The following is a 14,408-nucleotide window of genomic DNA, read 5'->3' as shown; positions in this document are numbered from 1 at the left end:
TGCATCCGAGTGAAACGGATTACTGAAAAAGAAAAAAAAATAACTAAGGTGGGGACTTGATTCAATTCAGTAGTTGATTGGATCTGAATGCAAGTTTGCAGTCGACTGTAAGATAGGAGCTGGATTTATGCAGAAAGAATGAATGAATGAATAAGTAAAGCATGCGACACCAAAGAGAAAGAAGACGTTTCACTGAAAGATCAAGGGGTGGTATAGAGACTAAAAAATTACAAGCTCAAAAAAGTTTTAAAACCAAGGGGGGAAAAAAATCATTTCATGATGAATATATAGAACTGGAAAATATTTGAAACCCATAAAGAAATCAAATCTAACGTTTCATCGCCCATCATGCTATTCAAGAACAGAGGGGCGTAGGAAGGCAGAGGGGAACGCAGCAACTCCTCGGCTCTGCCCACACAGCAGATATGAGAGCACATACCACACGCCAGCCTGAGGTCTGGTCACCAGCCACGCACACAGGAAAGAATATACAATCTTTAAGTAAATGTATAACATTATGCTTCCATTTTGTGGGCTATATTTCTTCAAACATAAACTTTAGCCGACAGTAATAAGGAAGCTGAGAAATGTGAGGAATGTAGATGCTATCAGCAATCAGTCTGACATCTTACAGATATTACAAGCCAGCTGCAGCTTGATGCCAAACACAAAGGTCCCGTTATAAAACTTTAGGTTTTACTATGCCAAGCATGAGCCTCTACAGCTAATTACTGTAGCCTATAAGATGGGAGCACAGCAACCACATGGAACAGAGGCTTCAAAAACACCAAAAAATGCAGGAAACTAGCCTTACAATCCAGCCTGACTGTTTTCCACTAAGTGGGTATGAGAGAGTGGTCTGCACGCTCTCATCGTTGTGTAAAATGACAACAGCGCCCGCTTTCATAAACCGTGAAGTGCGGCCAATCGAGATGATCTCGGTTACCGACAACCTGGAAAAGCTTTCAGTGATGGGAAATGAAAAGTTAAACTGAATAAATTCCATCCAGTGTTTTAAAGGATGCAACTGGGTGGTAATATCAACAGAAGTGTGAAGACAAGTGGCTGCTCTCATTGAGATTTATAACGATCTCCTTCACACTTGGGTAATGAAGGAAATGATGGGGCTACACCTCCAAACAGCTTGCTTCACACTCTCTTTCTCTCTTGAATAATAAAAGTCCCTCGATTTCTCTCTCTGAGTACATGCTATAAAATGGGTCAAGATCACAAGGTAAAATGAAGCTCCCTACAAGGGCTGCCACAGCTAATCAAAATCGATAATGACAATAATCAACAAGGGATTTGATTAGATTAATATGCATACATGCACAAAAAAAATTAAAAATTCACCAGTCGTGTCATTTCGTGGTAGAAAAAACACATTTCTGACACAGACTGAGCCGCTATGGGAAAAATGTACGAACTAAGTGATCCCAAACATGAGAACGCTTAATATTATACCCATCAAACATACTTGTAAACATAAATTGATATATTCACTTTATTTGTTTGCAGAAAATAAAAGCATCGAAATTAACAAGGAACATCATCAGACCAATCAATGATCAAAATTGTTAATTGCCCTACTCCCTACACAAACCTGCATAAACCAAGGTAGAAAAGTCTGCCATTTGAAAGCAAATGTATTATCATCACACTTACATATATGAGCCCAGAGTAGTAGCGATCTTTCAGGTTGTGTAAAACAGACGCTTCATTCAGGCAGGTGAGTTCTGCCATATCCTCCACTTTGCTGAACTTGGGTGGGTTCATCTTCTGGATGTCATCTTTGTTTACCACAGCCTTCTTGCCATTTTCAGCCAGCTCAACGAGCACCTCCTCTCCACGTTCCTCTCGGATGCTGGCCGCCTCGAACCCATGCCGTTCGGAAGGAACCCACACCAGCTTTTTGGCCGTCCAGTCTGCCTGGTTAGCTGGGTTGTAGACCACGGCCCGATCCACAAAGAGGTACCGCTCGGGGTCCTCTTGCCCGCTCCGCTGCGCCATCTCCGGCATGAGGAACTAAAAATAGGCCACCTGGAAAAAGAGTTAGAGAGAGTTAGTGAAGAAAGAGCAGAGATTCACTTTGAATTTATGTGATATGACACAGTGGCAAAGGAGTTTGAAGGGTCAAATATTTCATTGGATTTACATGCATATAGCTGAGAAGGTTCAATTTGTAGTTACTATGCAGCATTCACTTCAATTTATTATATAATATAGTTAACATTTTAAATCAGTCCTAATTGTAAAAATAAAACAGCTGTAGTGGTTTTTCTGGCATATGTTCATTACTACTGTGTGGATTTATCTCTCACCTCACTAGCTCACTATTAGTTGATGAATATTCATCAAATACAGCATTTGTCATGAAACAGCAGCATTGCCTGAATTAGTTTACAGCTTCTAGTTAATGTAAGTTTAATATGAATCACCTTCAGTGGCCTTTCAGTCGCATTAACAAAAAAACAACCCAATAACAGCAAGAGCCAGATGGTCTCGGTCTACTGTGGCCTACAACCGGACTAAGAGTTACTGTCATTTTCACAGAGGGAAAAAACGGCTAAAATAAGACAAGCAGGGGGGAAAAACGGGTGATGTCGGTTATTTCACAGATGAGAGCGTGATGAATCCCCGGTAACGTTAAACTGAAGCGGGACTCCAGTCCTTCAACAATTCATTCAATGATAAACCACCTCAAAAACACCCTTCTAAAGGTCACCGTCTCAAAAAATAATCTGAAACGATATCCCACAAATATGCCACTTAAGTACGTATACAAATAAAGTGACGAGGTGACCGTTAACGGAGAAAACACGAGCTGAAGTTCGCGCCTGCAAACCGGGAGCTGCACGCGACTCCTCCTCATCACCATCTCCCGTATCTCCCGTTATATGGCCCGGGTCGAAGCGGACAAACGTTTTATAGGTGCATTAACCGACATATGCTGCTCAGGGCTGCCCAAAAGCAAGGGATTGTTCAATTTGGAAATGTATTTATCTGCTTAAAAGAACCGCAATAACAAACTCGCTAACGTGGGCTAGCGTTAGCTCTCCCCGCTGCTTCAAAAGTAATGCGAAAAATAAACCGTTATACGGCAAACGGGGAAAAACGGGCCAAAATGAACAGACGTATAAACTTACCACGGGCTGTCAGCGATGAGACCTACGTGCACGAAGAGATGAATGAGCTGCTATCCAGCGCGTCCAGTTTTTATAACCCAGTTCTTTTGAAATTCGGCCAAATATTCCCTTGTTTCGCACCGATGCCACCGTCCGCAGACCTGCTTCTCTGAACTCCTCAACCGAACTCAGCATCGCACTCTCTTGCGCCCGCCTCTCCGTCGCACTCCGGTCACACCCACCGGCTCCCTTATGGAACGGGGATTGGATTGTAACGGGGCTTGACCACAAGCTATTGGTTTATTAGCATTACACCCAACCCCCTCCCCCTCAACAAAAAGTGATTGTTCATGCAAGCTTTCTTCTATGTAGCGGGAGCTGGATCCATAGAAACGCATTGGTTGCGATGCCGTGAGCGTGAAATAATGACCGAAAATTATTCAAAATTATTAATTAAAATTAGAATTTATAAAAAACGGAAAATAATGATAAATAATTGGCGAAATAATAATAAAAATAATAGATACCAAATTTATTTTATAGTAAATTATAATTATGAAACGGTGAAGCATAGAAAATCTACCTATCTTGACGTTTAAAACCTCATTTTCTGGTGATGTTCAGATTCATTTCTTTCGAACGGTTTTTTTAACGATTCAGCACGGCATCCCATTTTACATACTCAGCTTTTTATGTTATTTATTTATTTTGGATGTGTTTCGTATGTGTGCTAGTAAAACTAAACTAGATATACTGAAACTTTTCGCCACACGTTTCGAAAGCTGTTCAGAATCATTGAAAAGATCCGACTCCTATGATTCGTTTAAAAAAATCCGACATCTCTAGCATATCAGGGTAAATTATTCATTGGATAAAACAATTTCCTTAATAAATTTTTATTTTTAACTAAGTTCATGTGTATCTGTCTCGTCACATGTGAGTGGTTGTGGAATTAAGACATTTCAGCTATTTCTAGTTTTAAGTATTGTCGTGGATGGTTGTGTCTGGTCTGTTTTTAACATGTTTTAGTCTCTCTTGTTAACTGATAGACTTGGATCAAGCATCTTCTCAATGAATTTCGACAGGGATTGTTAGTCTGGGCCGCACAGCGCCCTCTGTTGCCATTTATATAAAAAGAAACCCTACTTTTCCATTCAAAAGTTCAACTTCTCCCTACTGGAGACACAAATAAAGTAGTAGACATATAATTATCTGACTTATAAATAGTATATCGACACAAAACCTTCAAAAAGTTCCTGTTATTTTCTCAGAGCTATTACAAACGCTTCGAACTTCTAAATGACTTATAACTAACAGAACTCGAATTAAACAATCCTAGTACACCAACTATATTGGCATAAACTGTGTGCATTCTTACAATCAATGATGACAATCTTAAAGAAAATATATTCAAACTTATGTTTTATTTCATTAGTTGTAAAATAGTCCCATATGATGGTTCGTACTACAAAAACAAGATTGTGTCAAATCCAATCCACCAGCCTCCTCTCCCACATAAACCTTTACAATCTGGAAACAGAACAAAAGTCACAATAACCAACATTTCAAAAGATGTATCGAACCAGCCTCAACGAAGTCCCAAATAATAGAACTGATCCAGAAATGCTCTAGAGCCACTTCTCCTGAAATAACTGCACTGACTGGATTGTAAAATGACACTGGGAAAGCTTCTCAATCCAGTCCGAGCCTAGTTTTGATCTGTATATTCAGTCAAACAGACACTCTATTGCTTGTAGAAGATAAAGTGATACTATGCTGGCCCTTGGCAAGTGGAAGTGAAGTTTTCAGTGGGTTGAAGTAGCTTTAGTGTACCTTGGACCAGACCTTTAACCAAATCCCTAATAAATCAGTTTCTAATATTAACTTGAATTATTACAGCTTAAAATATGTTTGGAAAATCTCCCTGCATCAACAAAAAATAATTAGAAATTAAAATGTGGAGAAAAAAAAGAAAGAACGGGCAGGAATAAAGCATGACCAATTATGTCATCTTCAAATGTGACACTTGTGAAAAGGGATGGCAGTTAGAGAAAAAGACTTAATGTTCCCCTTTTTGGAAATGCTATAGCGTCACAATGGAGTACTTAGGAATTCTATACACAGAATTCCAATTCTAATGCCCCTGTAAGTCATGAAATTCTCCACGGATGTGTTCTCAAACCTAATTGTACAAAACTACTTCTCAGGTAAGGGAGATGTTGTTGTTTTTTTTCTTCAGAACCCTGAGAAATAGCTGCAAATCGAATTGGTTTCTTTCCCAAAACCACTTAATCTAATGTAATGCAGTTTCAAATGAAGCTTTGGGCCAAATAAAGCATTTCAAACAGTCACCAGTACATGTTGTGAAAAACGCAACTCTACAAAAGAATTGCGAAGCTTTTTAATTACATTTTGAAAAAGGCATTGCGTTCCAGTTGAAATGTAAATCGAGTGCTTCAAAAGAGTTAATAGATTCATTATGAAAGTACAAATTTGTTGCACTCGCTTAGAGTCCAAATTGAAATGACATTTCTCCGTAACAGGGGAGGCAGAAATGCTTAAACACAGGCTTTAACAGTGACTCTTGATCAAATTTGATGAGGATAGACAGTAGGGCGAGAGTGAAATGTTGAGGTTTTTGCTCTTCGGGGATTTCGTGAGACGGTGTCGCCTCTATTTAGCTGCAACTTCATTCTCAGCTGGTTGGCCTGTAGCAGTCTCTGCAGTTTTGGAAGCCTATAACAAAAAGCATCAGGAAGACACATGAATGAAGAGCACTGACGGATGGTATTCAATTATGCAAAATAAACAGAATTCCATGACAGTATAAAAAGTTACAATGCACCCATAAAAACCCGCATGGCTGTCATTCCTTTGTTCAGGCTGACAACAATGACTATTTTTCATATAATTATAATGAAAGGGGACAGTCAAGCTCCAAAATGACAAAAGCACCATAAGTCTCAAGGCCTGTTCACACCAAGAATGATAACTATACTGATAATCATAACTATAACAATATAAGCATCGTAAAACTATAATGATACAAGCATTCTAACTCTATGAGAATAGGAAGTCCACACCACAACTATAACAATAACGACACTTTCAGAATGATTTTTAACAGCTGATGAATGATTAACACACTGACAGCCAATCAGAATGCATCCTGCATGAGCATTTAAAGATGCAGATGACATAACTGCAGGGATGCTTATGATAAACAATGTTATAGTGCGTTAGTATGGGTGCAATACATTTATCATTCTTGGTATGAACAGGCTTTAATCCAAAGAACCTGCATGCCATGTTCCATATTATATCCATATAATAGTGATGTGGAAAACACAAACTAAAAATTTAAGAAATTTGCTGAAAATTTCTGTTGAACCTAGTTTCTTACAGGAGTGCAAATGACAACTTTATAATGGCTTAAAAGCTTGTTTCGTTCTATTGAACTTCTCATTTTGTGTTTAATGGAAGAAAAAAAAAGTCATTTGCTTGTGAACAACATGAGGATTGTTCCTTCTTCCTAAAGCAAAAGCCTCACCTTCTTTTTCTTCTTCTTCTGTGCCTTGCGACTTGCAGAACTCTGGATCAGAGACTGAAAATGACAGAAAAAAACAAAACATCATGGTAGGAAAAACCTTCGTTTGTAGACCCTTTTTCTGTTAGCAGAAAGTGACGGAGCTTAGGAGGCAGAAAGATTCCCCTGACCGCTTCACTAATGCTAGCTATGAAATTTGTTAGCTTGTTTTTTTTTTTTAACCATAACTGGATAAAATCCGATTTTACGCGATTTACCCAAATTTGAAATTCGTAAGGTCACTCACTGTCCGGGACCGCGATTGTTATTTGAAAAGGTTAACTTTAACGGACGAAACCAGATTGGCCGACCCGCACACGCTTTAACTCAAAGCTTGGTCGGTCTGACAGGATTCCCTCCGGTTGAGTGACTCACATCTAACGTGTATAACAAAGACAAACTCACCCTGACTATCTAGTCATGAAGATGTTTATACATTTCAATTTCAGCAGGCAACTATTTTTACAGCTACATTATTATTCCAGCCACAATTAATGAATATAGAATCACAATACATGACAAAATCGTGAGATGCATAAGAAATCTTTAGACGCACTCATAACAGCAAAAGACAATAATTAATTGAACCTTTTCTGATAAGAAGGGTGCGCTGCAAACGCGAGCATTTTTGACGATCGTTTCGGTCCGGTGCGCTCATTTTATCGCATTTAACCACAGTCGTTGTTTTTTTTGTCTGGCATTGGCGGCAGGTAAGCGATAACATTTCAAATTGGATCCTGTACTATGTCGATTCTGGCACCCAACATCACAACAAGACTATATTTTAAGCTGCTTATGTAGCTGAATCCGTGCTGGTTTGAATGGGCCGCCTCCAGTTTTCCCTTTGTTTTGCCTCCAGCTAGCACTGTGACGTCGACACAAAAAGGGTCTATAGTCAATTTAAATGGAATCGATGGGTCTAATGTACCTTCAGTTCAGGATCTTGAACATCAAATTCAGACTTGTAGAGTTCTGCTTCAAATGGTCCACTGGTGATTTTCAAGGGCCCATTGGCCATCAGCAGCACTGTGAACTTAAACTGAGCCACAAATTCACCTAAAGACCAGAAACAGGTGGAAAGAGATATTTACCAGGTACAGAAAGAGGTCAAAGCAGAAAGAAATGCAGCAATGATAATGAAACTGACTTTCTTTCTCGTTCAGGACACTAAAAGGCTGCAGGAGCTCATGTTTGGCACACTCCACCACTCCCAAACGAGCCTTTCCTTCATCCTCAAACGCCCTGCAGGACACAAAGACTACTTTGTTTACCAAATCCCCATGAAATCTAAACCATCATCGATTTATCCACCAAGTTTTTAAGTCATTGTCCTAGCCTTCTCATGTGATGATACAAATATAGAGCGCACCCGTCATCAAAAATCAACAGCATTGTTCTTGCATCGTTCGAGTCAAAATCTACATCACATGCTTCATTCTTCGAAGAACAGAATATCCAATTCAGATGCACTTCTTGATTTAGCCAATTAGAAACCAAAAAAATGGGAGAATAGTGCTGCTGCCCACCTAAGAGTGAAGGGCATGGCATCAAAGCGCCTCTCCACCTCACTGAAGAACATTCTTGAGGTCTTCATTTTCAGCCCATACTGCTTACTGGGGTCCCGTTTGTAGATGGTTGTCCTCTGGCCGCCATCTCTTGCCTATTGGTATGAGAAGTACACAATCAAATCTACTGCATTACAACCATGCAGAACAGATTTAAAATTCCAGGTGTCATTCATAAACGTGTGATTATTACATGCCTTTCCCTCTCCTGTGCTGATCAGCACATCCACGGCATAAACTTCATGAACTTCAAACTCTGCCTTCTCGTGGTCCTTCCTGTTTTGAGACAGCGGAGATTGTTGTGCTTGCCCCTGAAAATCTCTCTACCGATTGTTATTAATGTTTCATATGAGATTGCTTGCTTCTTAAATCAAAAGAATCCACCCATAAACTTTGTCATGCAAAAATCTTATAAGAAGCCATTTTTAATAATACTAAAATACTTATCCCACCTTTAACTGCAGATATTGTAAGGAAGCCATTTGTTGACCAATTTTTCCAAAATGTATAAACCCTGTGGCTCTGAGGTATCATAAAAATGTGCTCTCTTGGATTGAGGTGTTTGAGAACATTAAGAAATTCCATATTCGGGTTTGTTTTATACCTTTGTTGATCTGTGGGGTTCTGGATAATGGTCTTCTCTCCATCAATAATGTGTTGCTTTAGTTGATGGGACAGCATACCTATCCATGAAAAAAAAGAAGAGAAGAACTGTGAATATTGGCACATGCTCCTATGAACAATGGGTAGATCACAGTCACACATTCCTGTTGGCACTTGCACGTACTTTGGGTTGTTTGTCTTTCATGTTTTATGTATCTAAAATACAATTAAAGGGTTAGTTCAACTCAGAAATGAAACATGTCTGAGCTTCAGTTTATCATATTTGATGTTCTTCATATATGTGTGTTGTTGATCAATGTTTGTGTGTGAATTAATCAGTGCACCATATATATCCATCTCGGATTAAATCACTCGATTCACATGGATTACTCTTAAAATCTCTTTATGAACTTCTCAACGCATCAAAGTTTTGGTTCCAAGGACTTTCAAAAGTAGGGAAAGCAATTTCTCAGGTTTCATTAAAAATAACTTTTTTGTTTTTCAAAAATAAACAAAAGTGTGGGTTTGGAACGACAGAATTTGGCATGACAGACACGATGACATTTTTGGGTGAACTGTCCCTTTAAAGCAAATATCAGATATCAAGCCAGTCCAGTTTTGGTACAAATAATGAGTTTTCATTCTCAGTTTTACCGAGTAATGAGTTTACTAACCACCACACCTTCAAACTCCACAATACTTTCTGAATGGATAATGTTTTAATTGCTGTTGGGCTTTCCCAAATGATATAACAGCCGTAACTCACCCTCAATTGGATGGCACTTGAATGACTGGGCAATCTTATTCCAGGCCTCTGTTACTTGAGTGTTCTTCAGAGGTAAAAGACAAAACACTTTGCATGAAAAACAGATCATCACCATATAAGACAGTTTTTAAGACAAACCGAACTATTCTGTGCAATCTTGTGTTGAAGAGCTTTCAACTCATGTTCTCATAGATGTTTAAAAGTTCAACCTTAACTATTTTCCACTTTAATTGTGAAGTATGTACTAACCTGGTTGCCAGGTTTGACGAGACGCAAAGCTGCTTCCGCACACAGGTGTGCTGCTTTGATGACATCAGCCTTCCTTCCCGTCACAGGTGCTTCCTGAAAGAAATCAAAATCACATCACAAAATTACAGCATAATGTACATTCAGCTGAAAAGTCACTAGTTTTGTGTCAAGGTTTATGGTTGCAATTATCGTGACACTACTTACTACCAAATAAATGATTCTATTATGCAGTAGAGAAAACAGATCAATACGAGTTAAATGAAACTAGCATAGCCATGAAGAAAACTGTTTGCCTGGGACGGCGACCATGAAATGATACAACTGACCAATTAGTAGCAAATTTTCCAGAGAGGTGTGAGAGTATTATCATATTATAGTAGCACTTTCAGGCATCCATACAGCCATGAAACTTTATAAAATGAGAAACGTAGTAACGGTGGGAAAGAAAAGCATATATATGCACACGAACCTTAGTAGCTCCAATTACAAAGCTATGGGCCACGTTGGTGATGAAGCCGTCGACATGTACTCCTAAATCACTGTTGAGACAAAAGAGAAATTAAAGAGGGAAAAAAGACAAATAGGTGCAGGGAAACCTGAGCAAAGCCTATGTGCTTTCAGAGAACAATGAAAATAATCAGCAAAACTTCAAATGAACAATAAAAACGAAGTACCAGACCATAAATATGTCTTGCTGTATGAGTTAATACATTGACACAGACAATTACATGTTCTATAAAAGATTCCAGAAAACTTTTTTTTGTTGCAGAGTCTACATAAAAACACTTAAGTGTAATATTAAAGTGCAAAGTTGCATGTGTGGATCACAAAGAAACAAGGGAGCAAGCAGGAAGACACAGTCGGAAGGGGTAGAGACAGAGAGTGGAGAGCACTGCAGACAAGATGGGCCGAGTAAGAGGAAGGAGAGTGACTTGAGGAAAAGGAGAGGAAGGAAAAGACATGGGGAGGTTAGACAGACGCAGACGAACTGGAGAGGGGAGTTTGCCTACATTTTGACCAAATCTCCATCTTTCAGTGTGTAGTCTGGGTCGCTCTTCAGGGGAGAGAAGTGGCAGACACAGTTATTGACTGAGACACTGGTGGGGAACGCAATGCCTGCAAGAAAGGACAACCACCAATCCTCAACAAAAAGACCTTCTGCATAATGTGTGAGGAGAGAGAGATATATCAAACGAGGCCTGCAGATTTCTCTGGAGGAGTCTAAATCTGAACCCATCTATTCTGAATGGGCTCACTCACTCTCTTACGAACCACAAGCATTTAGCCACGTCTGCATTTCGGTCTCACCTTTCTTCATGTCCTTCTCCCTCTTAAAGATCTTCCCAGTCTCTGCCATGATGAAAGCATCTCCTTTCTCACAGAGGCTGAGAACTGAAACTCCTGGTTTGGCTGCATCGATGACGACCCTCAACACCTCTAAAAAGAGAAGAACAATATTTATGGGCAAAAAAAGTCTATTGTCTATAGGGTTTTGATGTTAGGCTCACAAAGAAGTCACTTTCAAACCAAGCAGCTTTCTGTTAAAAAAAAGTCGTGACGTATTGTCAAGTATGGTGACCCATACTCGAAATTGGTGCTCTGCCTTTAACCCATCCAAGTGCACACACACAGCAGTGAGTAGTGAACAAATCCACACACACACACACACACACCGTGAACACACACCCGGAGCAGTGGGCAGCCATGCTGCGGCGCCCGGGGAGCAATTGGGGGTTCGGTGCCTTGCTCAAGGGCACCTCAGTCGTGGTATTGAGGGTGGAGAGAGCGCTGGACGTTCCCTCCCCCTACCTACAATTCCTGCCGGCCGGGGGCTCGAACTCGCAACCTTTCGGTTACGAGTCCGACTCTCTAACCATTAGGCCACGACTTCCCCACTGTTGGTCAGCATGGTGAATTTCCACCACCAATCTGAACCCCTTGCTAAATTTGCATGGGAAAACCTTTTGAGCTTTCAGATCACATGGAGTGCTATTGAAATGACTGCACTCGAAATGCCTGTGAAAATTTGCAATGTGACGGCACCCTCAAAATGTTATTCAGAAAACTGAGTAAAACCTACACTAAATGAAAGTCCAACCAATCCTTCTAATAACATAATTGGTCATAGTCATCTAAATAAATAGGCTTTTGAAAGGGAGAAGCAACATTTATAGTATGTTTTATTGCTGATGTCAAAAGCTGTGCATTAATTCAAACCAAGCAGTATTTCTGTGCAAAATGATTGCTCACTTGTTAGAAACCATAATCAAATTGGGCATTTTCCAACATGGACTGGTTATGGTTTCTAACAAGTGAGCAATAATTTTGCACAGAAATACTGCTCGGTTTGAATCAATGCATGATTATGTCACATGCTCTCATCCACAACACTATACAATATCAAAAAATGACCCAGACTACATTAAACAAGGCTTGCATTGAGAATAAAGATGCTTCGTGCAAATAACAATGGCTGCATTCGAAACGGCACATTTCCCTGCTATACAGCATGCAGTAGGTCTAAATTTATAGTATTCTTAAAACAGCAGGCAACAAGTAACCGGATAGCAACACGGATAAAGCAACTGACGCTGTTGGGTCATGTGACAATGACAACATTAGGGCTGCAAAACGATTAATCGCAATTAATCGATTCAAAATAAAAGTTTATGTTTACATACTATATCCATGTGTACTGTGTATATGTGAGAACATATTTTACGCATTTGTTTGCATATAGTATGCAAATACTATATTTTTTTTCCAATGATTGCAAAATTCTTGTTTAAAAGTACCCCCTACTCAGAGTGTGCAATTTTGAATGCAGCTGATGATTTGCACATTGATCATTGCCTGTTGAGAGCATAAAACCACAAATTCAGGAGGTGGTCACACTAGACTTTAAGCACGCTAAATTTCTTCAGACTCTACAACAGTTCAATTCATAGATTGTGTGTTTTTTTTTTTTTTTATTCAGCTTATAGGTCATGCTGTGACGCATCAATCTTCTATTGGTCTCACATCTTCTCATGACACCAGCCCAGAGGTCAGAACACAGCGAAATGTTAAACTTCTTCACATGAGTTTGTGTTTACCCCCTCCAGCATTCCCATGCATTTGAATAGAAGCAAAGGAAGTGAAAAGTGTACTTTGACACCCATTTAGAAACCATAATGGTTCAAGATGTAATATCAACACTTCTTAACATTAGATTTTAGTGCAAACTTGTATGCAAAACAAATTAGTGTCCTGAAAGAAAACCAGCAACAATCACTTATAACACAGATAAGATATGCAAATAACAGGTGCTTGAGCTTAAATGAGGGAAGAAACTACTATAGTCTCAACAATGAAGTCTGAAACAATTGGCGTAACTAAAGTGCAAAAAAATACAATGCTCTGGACTGATAATGTCAAAAGCCCTGTCAGCATCACCTCCATGCTGTTCACTACCTGCGAGAACGACGCTGACAGATGGGATGTGAAAGCTATCAAGTCACTGATCTGCCACAGTAAGGCAGCAGTGGACATATCCATCCAGACAGCTCACTAATAACCCATGCCTTTGAGGACTAACCTCTACCAGCTGGCAATGCCAGAGCCACAAGTGTCCACTGACATGCACTGAGGGCTAATGCTAGCTAGCTAGCATTAGCTCCAGAATGAGTCCATCCGTTCTATAGGACTGCAAAACAAGTGTACAGGCTTAATAGACATGTACAGGAGGAACAGCTATGTATTTAAAAGAGGTCTCATGCGGCTGTATGTAGCGTAGGCCAGGGCGCCGGGGTCTTGTGTCCCATGCCGCTCATCGCGTCCTAACACATGGCATGCGTGAGAAAGGCCCGTGTCACAGACTATACACCTCCTGCACTCAAACGTCAAACTCACGGTTGGCGATGTCACCGCCCATCTTGTACTTGGTCACGACCAAGTCTTCGGCGATGGTCTGCTCTTGCTGCTCGTTGTCGGACATCGTTGCACCGGCTTCTGAAGCGTCTCTCTTGGCAGTACGATGAGCGGACAGCAGAAATCAGTCACGCTACCACCAGGCGGCTCGCCAAACGTCCAGCTCCGCCCACAGCCTCCACGCACAGCGTAGCCACGCCTACTACGCAGCCGCGTCACATGTGTCGTCACATACGATGGCGCCAAATCCAACCGAGGCTTTTGGATGTTTTCCAAAAAAGGGCACAGTAGTCAAATTTACAACTCATCTGACTGTCCTGAAAATTTCTGACAGTATTGAATTATGATGCTTTCCAATTTCACAATACACCTTTTCAAATAACAAACCGGAATTATCATTGAAAAAAAAATAATAATAATAGCTTACAATTAATATATGCTGAAATAATAATATGAAATAATAATTATTAAAATTAATATTATTAGATTTATAATATAAAATAAATACATTATAAACTAAACTTAAATTAATCTATATATGGTTCATTGCAAGTAATTTATAGCTTTAAGGCACTTCTCATTTTCAATTGCTTAAAAGGATTTAA

At 39.7% G+C, this 14,408-nt stretch overlaps 2 protein-coding genes across 4 annotated transcripts in view; both read right to left on the bottom strand.

The window, feature by feature from the left end:
- Positions 1-3,495, bottom strand: part of LOC306878930 (myosin-10-like) — a 67,663-nt gene extending 64,168 nt beyond the window's left edge. For 2 of the 3 annotated variants that reach the window (XM_079431547.1, XM_079431546.1), the window contains exons 1-2: positions 3,147-3,377; positions 1,666-2,040 (exon numbers count right to left, since the gene is read on the bottom strand). In XM_079431547.1, coding sequence (XP_079287673.1) covers positions 1,666-2,019 — 354 coding nt within the window. In that variant the 5' untranslated portion in view covers positions 2,020-2,040; positions 3,147-3,377. Of the gene's footprint in view, positions 1-1,665; positions 2,041-3,146 lie in introns of all 3 variants that reach the window. The other variant, XM_079431545.1, reaches the window with a different exon arrangement.
- A 1,027-nt stretch (positions 3,496-4,522) lies between these two features.
- On the bottom strand, positions 4,523-14,141 carry LOC306879326 (proliferation-associated protein 2G4-like). The gene is made up of 13 exons (XM_079432165.1): positions 13,786-14,141; positions 11,203-11,331; positions 10,905-11,010; positions 10,364-10,433; positions 9,895-9,987; positions 9,646-9,709; positions 8,881-8,959; positions 8,474-8,552; positions 8,238-8,371; positions 7,859-7,953; positions 7,640-7,767; positions 6,676-6,729; positions 4,523-5,861 (listed from the first exon to the last, which is right to left on the bottom strand). The coding sequence occupies exons 1-13, from the start codon at positions 13,868-13,870 to the stop codon at positions 5,799-5,801; spliced, it is 1,179 nt and encodes a 392-aa protein (XP_079288291.1). The 5' UTR covers positions 13,871-14,141; the 3' UTR covers positions 4,523-5,798.
- Positions 14,142-14,408: the final 267 nt, after the last annotated feature.

This window comes from Barbus barbus, assembly GCF_936440315.1.
Source record: "Barbus barbus genome assembly, chromosome: 13".
Lineage (NCBI taxonomy): Eukaryota > Metazoa > Chordata > Actinopteri > Cypriniformes > Cyprinidae > Barbus > Barbus barbus.
This window is presented reverse-complemented; position numbering and strand designations above follow the sequence as displayed.